The sequence below is a fragment of the Acomys russatus genome, chromosome 19 (assembly GCF_903995435.1).
Source record: "Acomys russatus chromosome 19, mAcoRus1.1, whole genome shotgun sequence".
In the NCBI taxonomy this organism is placed as follows: Eukaryota; Metazoa; Chordata; class Mammalia; order Rodentia; family Muridae; genus Acomys; species Acomys russatus.
In genome coordinates, this window is record NC_067155.1 from 18,612,996 (window position 1) to 18,623,514 (window position 10,519).

The following is a 10,519-nucleotide window of genomic DNA, read 5'->3' on the forward strand; positions in this document are numbered from 1 at the left end:
GGTCTTGAAAACCGCCCCCCAAAAAAATCCAAATCATACTCAGGAGCCTTCCTGCGGCTCCATCTCCCTCACTCAGGGTGACAAAGTATGCAGTGTCATTCAAAACTCAGCACCCCTAGCCTTTCTCTTGTCCCAGGATTCCTCTTGCTTAAATTCACTCCCAACTTACCAGATACACCCCCCCACACACACACACACCTTAGTGACTGGTGCTGGCCAGCCCCTGCACACACCCACAGAACTTTCTCACCTCCTTCAGGGTTTTATTTAAATTGGTGTCCACCGTGTCACCAACCAGTGACACACAGGGTGCTTTAGTAATGTACTTGAGTGACTGGACATAGAAAACCCAGCTGGATGGTCAGCTTGGACTGAAAGATGCACAGGGTGGGAGAAAGTCCAGCACTTCCGGTAAACAAAGGGACAGGACATGCCAACACAAATAAAGACCAGGCTGAGACACTGTCACAGACATTTCTTGGAGCAGATCTCAAAGCGGCCCCTCCCCTCCTCCAATGACAAGGCTGGGTCTTAGGCCACCCACGTGGCCCCATCCTTCCTCCACTGCAGCCCGCACTGATAACATCAATATCGAGGTCACAGACTGGCTTGGAATCAAGACCAGAAGGATAAATGTTGGTTGGCATACCTTCCCTCCTCCAAAACAAATCTGGGTGGCAAGCAGCTGGGAAATTTTGCCTGGGGGCTCCAGGGTCTGAGGTCTTCCTGGCTCCCCAAGGTTCAACCCTCTATTGCCCCCCCCCAGGTGTGGGGACAATGAAAGGCAATCATGGATCATGGATCATAGGTGGGCATCAGCAGGGGACAGGGCTGGGGGACCCGAGAGAGGAGGGACTAGGGACCCTTTTCCTAGTCCCCACTGCTTAGTCTGAAAATCTCACAGCACCGTACAGCATTCTGGTCACCACCCCACCCCCCCCCCCCCCCCCCTTCCCATAACGAGGTAGGTTAAGAATGGAGCTTCCTCCCCCTCCCCCCAGCCTCCTGGCTCACCAAGGAAGGGGGGGGTCCGAGGCACAGAGAGCAGGTGAGGACCCAGCCCGCCCCAGTCCCTCTGCCCTCAGCTCTGGTGGGTCTGACAAGTGATGAGAGCTGGACAGGGAGGGATGGGAAGAAAACCACCCCCCTTTTTCCCCACTCCTCTCTCACCCATCCCAGGGACTTGGTTGCAAGAGCTGAATCACAGGCTCCGGATACAATAAATAGTTAATAATTCAAAGGAAGCGACACAGATGTTAAGTCCCTTGAACCCCAGTGATGTAGGATCGTTAAGTGCGCATTCCCGGGGGGGGGGGCTTAAGGCTGCACGTAGGTGCTAAGCCCATAAGCTCTGATATCTTGTTTCCCCCTATCCAGGGCACCAGATCCTAGGTATGGTGGACAACCCACTCTTAGGGAAAAGAAGGAAAAACATGGGGGAAGTGCTGTGAATCTGTGCAGTATCTTCCAGAGTGACTCCCAACTGAGACAGACCTGAATGAGTTAGGGGGTCATGGTATTGTATGTGGGGGGGGGGGGTCTGTTGAGGGCAGGGATGGTGAGGGCTTCTGTGGAGAAGGGCAGGCCTTCTTCTGAGGTCCCTTCCTGGCTTGGCTTGTACAATCCTCTGTAGCTATGCCAGGTCCCAACGGTGAGAAGAGGGAAATGGCCTGGGGTGGCCCCAGATTCCAGGAATCTGAACGCATGATGTTGCAAGTGTCCCCCCACCCCGCTTCCCACCTCCTCAAGGATAAAGGGGGAGATGCTGGGACATTACAGTTTTATCATTTTCTCTGGATGGTGGGACTCCGGGACGGGGGAGGGAGGGGGGATCAGGTAGCGAGGAAATCTATCTGGGGGCTTCTTCAGTCTAGAAGTACTTTGAATTAATTCGAGAAAGTACGGAGTCTAAAGGAACTGAAGGCTTAGGGCATCTTGTTGCCGAATGTCTCTGGTATGAAAGGACCAAGGTCTCAGGCCAAAAACAATCCCAGGATTGTGAGGGCTTGAACCCTGGCCCCTAAGGGTCAATAGTATCCACGTCTTAGACCCAGTGCTCTTAAAGCATCTTGGAGTTGCTCTAGAGCCGAGTCAAGAGATGAGAGGCCTGGGTTACCATGACCACTGCATCTTCTAAGAGCCAGGCTCCAGGCCAGCCTGGAGGAGATTGGGGGACGTAGCTAGAAGGAAGGTGAAGTTCCAAATCATTTGAGGGGCAGAAGCGAGCGAGGAGTCTTAAAATTCAGGCCTAAGCACTAGAAACCAGTGCACTGGGTCCAAAGTGCTGGTGGCCATCAGGTACCAGGCACCTCGGAGCCCAGTTCTCAAAAACTGCTAGCTTGAGGGCTGCCTGTTTGGTCCCTGGCTCAAGCATCTTGGTGTCTGATATCCAGACCTCACTGAGCTCTGGAAAGGGCCTCCCAAGTCATTTGGATCAGAAAAACACCTCATGTCTGAGGATAACTACTGACTTAGTGCATTTTAAACCCTGGGGGCACTAGGGAATCCGAGGGTCACTTGCACATGAACTGATGGTAATATCTGTGGACTCCTAGGCCTGGGCAGACTCCAGGCCAGTAGCAGGTGATTCCAAGCCGTCCTGGTGTCTCTAACACAGGAGGATTTGGTGGCCCAACAGGGCTGTAAGAACACCCAGATGCAGGAATACCAGGCCCCGGCTGAAAATTCCAAGGACCGGTTTCCAGTGAATCTGGGTCCTCTGATTTCAAGGTCTAAGTCATTTGATATAGGGTAAGGTTTTAGCTAGCAACTTCCGACTAATTTGGGGCCTGTAATATGAGTGTTACAATGTCAAATATGACTTGGAAGTCTGGGCTAGGCATTTAGACAGAGAGTCGGGGTGTCAAGATCCCTGGGGCCTCTGAGACGCAGTGTTTGGAGATGTTGTAAGTCTCCTCGGTGGGGAACATGGAGGGCTCCCCTTGACAGACATCCTGGTGAAGCTGGGTCTGGGATCTCAGTCCTAGGTTTGAGATCCCGGTACCAGATCTGGGATCTCTCAAATCCATCCAAGTTCCAAGTCCCAGATGTGCCTACGTTTGAGTTTTAGGTTCGTATGAAGATCAGGGTCTTGGACCTTTGATTTGTTTGTTTGTTTGTTTGTTTTCCGACTGACTTCCAAACCAGCCCAATGATCCTCACCGTGCAGCCTCCTCGTGGCGACCCCCGCAGCCCGCACAGCCGCAGCGCGCCGCAACCCAGTGACAGGCGCGCAGGGGTGCGTAGCAGCAGAGGCAGGGGACTGCCAGGGACAGCGCCGCCAGAGCCGCCCAGCGCGCAGCAGGGCGCGGGTGGCCTGGCTCACAAGCACAGGGGTCCGAGAAGTCACCCTCGGCGTCTGACAGGCAGTGGTACAGCAAGCTCTCTGCGCACCACAGGCAGCTGAGCCTGCGCACAAGCAGCCGACCTGGGTCTGGGGCTTCTGCACAGCGACCACCACGCCCATCTGCACGGCGGCGGAAGAGTGCTCGGCAGTGCACACAGCGCGCAGCCTCCTCAGCCTCTGGGGAGGTCTTGGCTGGAGCAGGGGTGGGGCCCGGCCCCGGGGGTGGACGAGCAGGGGGTGCTGGGGGTGCAGCCTCGGTGAGAGGGGCAGGGAGTGGCACGGGGGGACCCAGGGCTGCATCCCTCAATGCACCAGTCTTGGCGAAGCGTACGACGCAGGTGGACAGGGCAAGAGGTGGTGGCGCTGGTCCAGATCTTCGGTAGTCCTCATAGCCTCGGCCTCCCCAGCCCTGGCTCCCTGCTCTGGCTAGAGACTCTGAGGGTTCTGGAATCCCAGTGAACGGCAAAAGCGGTGGGTAGCTCTGCAGAGCCAAGGGACAAGGTTAGGTACATCTGCAACTCACTCAGTCCCCATAGGCTACCCAGCTTCAGAAGACCCAAAATCTCAGAAAGCAGCCGCGGGCATCAGTGAAAAGGGACTGCATCCTCCCAAACTCTCTTGCGTTCGGAGAGTCCCAGCCTATTCTTCATCTAATTGTTGCCGCCCACAGCGGACAGAGGAAGGTAGGCAGCAAGCACACACCTTAAAGACCAGTTCGGAAACAATCAAACCCTACCCCCCCCCCCCATCCCTCCTTCAGGATAAACAGCCTTAAGGAGCCCTTCCAGAGGTCCGGCATCTTCTAACATGTTCGAAAACCTGCCCACGTCATCCCCCGAGGCCCTCCATAAACTACATGGTCCTCAATTCTCCCAGAGAGCTAGAGACACTCCTATGAACCCAGCCCTGGGAATTGAACCCAGTTCTTCCAGCGCCTTTCCCTGTGCGGTGCAAGCGCTCTATCCCAGGGCTCTCTACCCCAGGGCTCTACCTATTCTGCTACCACCTTCCGCTCAGTCAGGCTTGCCAATTCCCTGGGATCTGTGCCCCTCCTCATCATAGCTGGGCTCCAGCCTCAGTCAGCTTAGGATGCTGCCTGCGGAGAGGAGGGGGTGGAGGGCGTACCTGAGCGGAGGAGCGGCGATGTTGTGGGGGCGTGGCCGGTGTGAAAGCCGTTGCTGACTCCACTGTGACTATGGGAGCGGCAGCGCCAGCTGTGGGAGGGGTCTCCTGGCGGCTGTGACTGGAGGAGGAGTCGCTGTCCACGTGGGACTGAGGGAGATTGGTGAGGCCTCAGTGCTGGGAGCATCCCAAGCAAAGATGACGATGCCCTTACACAGCTCTCCCTGGGTGAGCGAAGGGCTCTGCAGCTAGGGAGGCCTGGGCTCAAACCTTTCCTCTGCCACTGACCCGGCTGTGTGTCAAGTGCGCTTACCTCTGAGCCTAATTCATAAGGATATACAGTCCCTCACCTACCGGTGCGCCTAGCAAGAGCTGTTCCCACCCTAAGCCCTTGCTACTGGATTCTGGAAACGTGCTCTACCATTTAGCTACTCCCCCAGCCCCTCCCTGGTGGGGTCCACCTAGTCTCATTCCTTGCTACAACCCTTGCTTTTTTTTTGTTTTTTGTTTTTGTTTTTTAAAGACAGGGTCTCTCTGTGTAGCCTGGACTTGCTTTGTAGACCAGGCTGGCCTTGAACTCACAGCGATCTGCCTGCCTCTGCCTCTCCCCCGAGTGCTGGGATTAAAGGCGTGCGCCACCACTGCCCGGCTGACCCTTGCTTGTTTATGAAGAGTCTTACTTCCTCAGGAGTAGCTGGGATCATAGGCATCTTCGAGACATGAGCATTATTTCTACTAGAGTCCAAGCTATGGGCCATCACACCATCCCCTCCCTTCCCAAAAGCCCACTTCCTTGGCCAGTCAGTACATTCCTGCCTCATTTTCTTTTCGTTTGTTTGTTTGTGAGACAGGGCTTATCTGTGTAGCCTTAACTCTTCTAGACTCACTTTGTAGACCAGGCTGGCCTCGAACTCACAGCGATCCGCCTGCTTCTGCCTCCCGAGTGCTGGGATTAAAGGCGTGCGCCACCACGCCCGGCTCCTGCCGCATTTTCTTTTTCTTTCTTTCCTTTTTTTTTTTTTTTTTTTTTAAGACAGGGTTTCTCTGTGTAGCCTTGGCTGTCGTGGACTTCCGTTGTAGACCAGGCTGGCCTTGAACTCAGAGATCCAGGTGTGCGCCACCATCGCCCAGCCCACCTGCTGCATTTTCACTACAGCTCAAAAGGCTATTTTCCCCACCTGGACATCTTCTTTCTTTTTCCTACCCAAACCAGGCCTCCTCTACTTTACGAGCTGAGGCCCCACTTCTCCTCAGGCCCTCTGCGCTCTCTTCTGCAACCTGGACACAGCTCCTCCGTCATCTGCTCACAGCCTTGCATCCACACCCACTGAACACCACCACACGCCGGTTTCCAGCCCTGAAGAAGAGCCCCATACACAGAAACTATGCCTGATTGCTGGAGGGCCCCCCTGCGCCCCCCACTCCATCCCTCCCGACCCTGAGAGCCTCTTCCACCCAACAAACTGCTTTTGTTGTTCCCAGTGGCCTCAAGAACTCCCAAAATGCACCTGGATATTCTGTGCCTCGTACATTTTCATTTCACGCTTGTATTCAGCCTGTTTACTGAAGGAGGACCAGGCACTGTCTGAGGGGAAGACAGGAACTAGCAGAAGAGCCTTGGCCTCCGGGAGCTGACACGCTAGCAAGGAGAATGGGTAGGAAACTGTCTTAGAAAGTGGTGGTAGCGGTTTGTACCGGATAAAGGGCATGGGAGATTATAAGGAGGTGGGTGTAAAATTTTCCTTTGTTTTTGAGACAGGTTTGTTTTGTTTTGTTTTCTATGTAACCAGCTGTAGACCAGAGAGCTCCCTGCCTCTGCCTCCCAAGCACTAAGGTTAAAGTGCCGCCCATGTGTGTTTTATATATTCCAAGATGGCCCGGCATCTGTAACCTAGGCCAAGGATGACCTTGACGTTCGGTCCCCCTTCCTCCACCTCCCACTGCTGGGATTACAGATGCCGCCAGTGAATCCAAGCCAGGGCTCTGCATGCGTGTGAGGTGCGAGGCAAGCAGTCTGCTAAGCAAGCCACACAGCCCAACCTGAAAGTGCCATTTGTAATAGGCTGCTCAGTGAGACCACCAGGAGGACATCTGAATAAAGGCCTCAAAAGAAAAGACGGTAAGTCAGAGCTGAAGGACGGTTTTAGACAGAAGGGCCCTGGGACAGGGATACAACAAGCCTTCTGGCCATAAGAATGAGGGGTCTGCTGGTGTGGTGGCGCACGCCTCTAATCCCAGCACTCGGGAGGCAGAGGCAGGCGGATCGCTGTGAGTTCGAGGCCAGCCTGGTATACAAAGCGAGTCCAGGACAGCCAAGGCTACACAGAGAAACCCTATCTTGAAAAACCAAAAAAAAAAAAAAAAAGAAGAAAGGACACTAAGGAAGGGAGGGAGGAAGAAAGAAAGCTAGAGAGATGGCTCAGCAGTTAAAAGCACTGGCCGCTCTTCCAGAGGGTCCTGGTTTGAATCCTAGTACCCAGGCAACGAGCTATAACCCAGTCCCAGGGTGAGCCAGCATCGTTGTTAGGCATGCAAATGGATCCACAGACATACATGCAGGCAAAGCACTCATATACATTAAAAAAAAAAAATTTTTTTTAAAGAAAGCAGAAGCAGCATTGTAACGGATTCTGTAAGAAGGAGAAAAACACAAGAAGCAGCCTGGCCACCAGACATGGCGATGCACCTGGGACCCCAGCCTGAGACGGAACCATCTCTTCTCATTGCCAGCCCTCTCCTAACTATATCATCGGTTAGGGGGCTTCCGTTGATAGTTAGATGAGGTCCCTCCTCCACTCACTCAGAACCCTCTACGGTGCCATCACTCAGGGTAAAGGAAAAAGCCCTTACGGTGGGCATATAAGATCCCACACCATCTCGGGAAGCAGAGGCAGGCGGATCGCTGTGAGTTCGAGGCCAGCCTGGTCTACAAAGCGAGTTCCAGGACAGCCAGGGCTACACAGAGAAACCCTGTCTTGAAAAACCAAAAAACAAACAAAAAAACCTACACATCTGTCCCTGGGTCACATGACCTGGGCTATGTACTGAGACTCTGTGGAAATGAGCGGACGACAAGTTGACAAGCCTGCAGCTTGGGCAGTAACTAGAACACAGAAGCATCAACTTAGAAAAGGGCGGCGGTGGTGAGCACGTCTTTAACCCCAGCACTCGGGTCCCTAAGTTCGAGGCCAGCCTGGTCTACAAAGTGAGTACCAGGACAGCCAGGCTACACAGAGAAACCCTGCCTCCACAAAACAAAGAAACAAACAAAGAAGAATTACCAATTTGTTTGTCTGTGTTTATTTCTTTTTTGTAGTTTATCTTTTTTTTCTCTCTGTTTCACACTGGACTAAAGCACCAAGGGGGAGGAGGGGAAAGGAAGTCTGTTTTGTTTACAGTTATATCCCTGGTGCCTAAAACACTGCCTGGTACAGGTGCTTTTTAAGGACCCTTGAACAAATGTATGAACCACACACAACAAAACAACTAAACTAGGCAGGGTGTGGGGTGTGCCATTATAATCCTACCCCAGAGAGCATCTAGGGCTACAGATCAGCCTAGGCCAGAGTGAGAACCTCTGCCCTGCCCAACGCCAAAAAAAAAAAAAAAGAGAGAGAGAGAGAGAGAAGAGTGAACAAGCAAGCCACACACATGGTGACACACCAGAAACCTCAGCACTTGGAGAATCTAAATCCAAGATCATCCTCAGACACATGTGGAGCTTGAGGCCGGTCTGGGCTACATTAGACCCTATCTCAAAAATAAATTCACAAATACATATAGACGAACCGTAAAGCTACAACCATGGTTGAATCAGCACTATCCGTTTGGCCCTGATATTGTGTCCCTAGCAAGTGGCCTTTCGCCAGCCACACAGCAAGTATTCAGGAATATTTGTAGACTAGAATTAACCCTCTGCCCTCCCGGGGTGGGGAGGAGAAAGTGACTCTTAAGACTCACCGTTAGAGGGCAGGGGGTCTCCGCAGTGTCCTGGGAAGGGGAGGAGGAGGAAGAGGAAGAGGAGGGAGTGAGCGAGCCTAGGGCAGGGAAAGAGGCAGAAGTAAGTCCCCAGACCCCAGCTTCCCCTGTCTGTCCCCTCAAGCCTGTGTGCCTGCGCGCATGTGCACACCGCTCACCTCGGCTCACCGCAGCCAGGGCAGCCAGCAGGCTCTTCTGGAACTCATCAGCCTGCGCAGGACTCTGAAACGTCAGCCCGAACTTGCAGTCGCCCAGGCTCCAGTGGTGGAAGATGGGGTTCACTTTGTTGTAAACCAAGCCTGGCCTCAGGGTACACTCCAAGGTCGTCTGAGAGGCAGGGTAGGGGCTAAGGTCAGACAACCCGAGCCCCGCCGGTGACTTTCAAGCCCCAGCCCCTCTGCAAACTCCAGCAGCCTAGCTACGCCCTTCCCAACTCCAGGTGTACCTAAACACTAACGTACCCTAAATTTTAGAAGACACACCTCTGACTCTGCAATAGTCCTTCGACCCCTTGATTTGTATTCTTATCTGATTTCTCCCTGGATGTCCCACAGTAGGGAACCTCAAATCTAAAAAGTAAAAAGAACCTAACAACGCCTCCTTGGGGGGCAGGAAACAAAAGGGGTCATTCACACTTTACTGAACATATAAAAAATATATCCGCCAGTTCCCTTAGGGTGCCTCAATAATCCCCCTGAAAACACACTCAGAGGTATAACTCCTCCTACACAGGCTGCGTCCTCAGTCTATCAATCCGCACTACCTCTACACTGTCCAGGAGGGCTTTGATGCATCCTGCTTTGAGATGCAGCCCTTCCTCTCCCTCCCCCCAGCCCCCCCAAAGCTTTTCTTTGAGAAAGGTTGCTCTCACTGTCTAACCCAGGCTGGCCCATTACTTAATCCTCCTGCCACAGTGTCCTTCGTGCTGGGGCTAGAAGGAGCCTGTGTGACAGAGGACCGTCAAGCAGATGTGACGCTTCTAAGCAGACCCCCACAGATGCCTCCAGATACTTAGGGCAGACAAGGGCCAAGATGGTAGAGGGCCTCTCCTGGTGAGTATCTGTGAACAAGATGGAGCCCAAGGACGGTTCTGGGTAGGGAGAGGGGACAATGTGCGTGCTGGGCCGGTGGTGGAACAGGCCAGGGTTGGAAGAGGGGCAGGAACGGGTTAGGAAGGCCACTACCAAAGATAGAATTAGCCAGAGAAGCAGCAGACACAAGCTTCCTAATGCCCCACACCACCCCCAAATCCCAGCCCTTAATTGCAAACTCCATCCCGCTGGTAGGAGGACACCGGTGACCTCTCCTTGTCCCCACCTCCCCCAGCCCCATCCCTCCTTCCCCCAGGGCGCATCCCACTCCCACACCCCGGGGTGGCTCACTTTCTGGTCCCGAAGCCGCTCCCCGTGGATGACGTAGTGCCCCTGGCGGGCCCCCCCCTCGGGCCTGGCCCCTCGGACCCGACAAACGCTCACCTGGCTGAGGCCCCCGCCCCCCACAGGCAGCCAGCCTCCACTGGAGTCATCTCGGGCCATCACCACAGCTCGGACCCGCACCATGTACCTGGACGGGGGAGGGACAGGAACAACACAGGCCGTGAACTCAGATCTTGCTCCTGTTTTTTTTTTTTTCCTTTTTTTAAGCTCCCCCCCACCCACCCACCCCTGCCTCAAACCCTGTCCTCCTCTTTTATCTTTTACCTCTTGATCTACCGCGCCCTCAAGCCAACAGTACCCCCAAATCCTTGCCCACTCTCTTCTATCATGGCTTTTTTTTTTCTTGGTGACATCTTGTCCACCTACCTTTTCTCACCATACCCACCTTTCCAGCATCCCCCCCCCCCCCATAGCCTGGGTTTGCCACTTCCCCTCCCCCTACTGTTCACTCCCCCTCAGCCCCGTCTCCTCTCCTCTCCTCACAAACCCATAGCCCCACCCATTGTCGTCCCCCCCCACAGCTGGGTTCCTGCGCATATGTATTTTCTCTGGACCCATCAACTCAACACCCATGACCCCCAACACTGCCTCCGCATCCCCCCCCCGCAAGTCGCCCAGGCCATTGACTGGGTGAGAA

The 10,519-nt window shown here is 54.1% G+C and overlaps 1 protein-coding gene across 2 annotated transcripts; it reads right to left on the reverse strand.

Moving 5' to 3' along the window:
* Positions 1–2,939: 2,939 nt before the first annotated feature.
* Spred3 (sprouty related EVH1 domain containing 3) lies at positions 2,940–10,070 on the reverse strand. 2 transcript variants are annotated; one of them, XM_051162717.1, is made up of 5 exons: positions 9,922–10,070; positions 8,605–8,773; positions 8,429–8,505; positions 4,472–4,618; positions 2,940–3,827 (listed from the first exon to the last, which is right to left on the reverse strand). In XM_051162717.1, exons 1-5 carry the CDS (start codon positions 10,003–10,005, stop codon positions 3,159–3,161), a joined length of 1,146 nt encoding a protein of 381 aa, XP_051018674.1. In that variant the 5' UTR covers positions 10,006–10,070; the 3' UTR covers positions 2,940–3,158. The 2 variants fall into 2 exon arrangements, with proteins under 2 accessions (XP_051018674.1, XP_051018673.1); XM_051162716.1 differs by having other exon boundaries at positions 9,829–10,070.
* Between the last annotated feature and the right edge of the window lie 449 nt (positions 10,071–10,519).

Bases quoted from the DNA above. Each gene is read 5' to 3' on its own strand.
- Spred3 (XM_051162716.1), bottom strand. From the start codon at position 10,005: ATGGTGCGGGTCCGAGCTGTGGTGATGGCCCGAGATGACTCCAGTGGA. The intron at 4,619-8,428 runs GTGAGTCTTAAG...AATCTCCCTCAG, and splicing joins AGACCCCCTGCCCTCTAACG to TCCCACGTGGACAGCGACTC. The intron at 3,828-4,471 runs GTACGCCCTCCA...TTGGCTCTGCAG, and splicing joins ATCGCCGCTCCTCCGCTCAG to AGCTACCCACCGCTTTTGCC.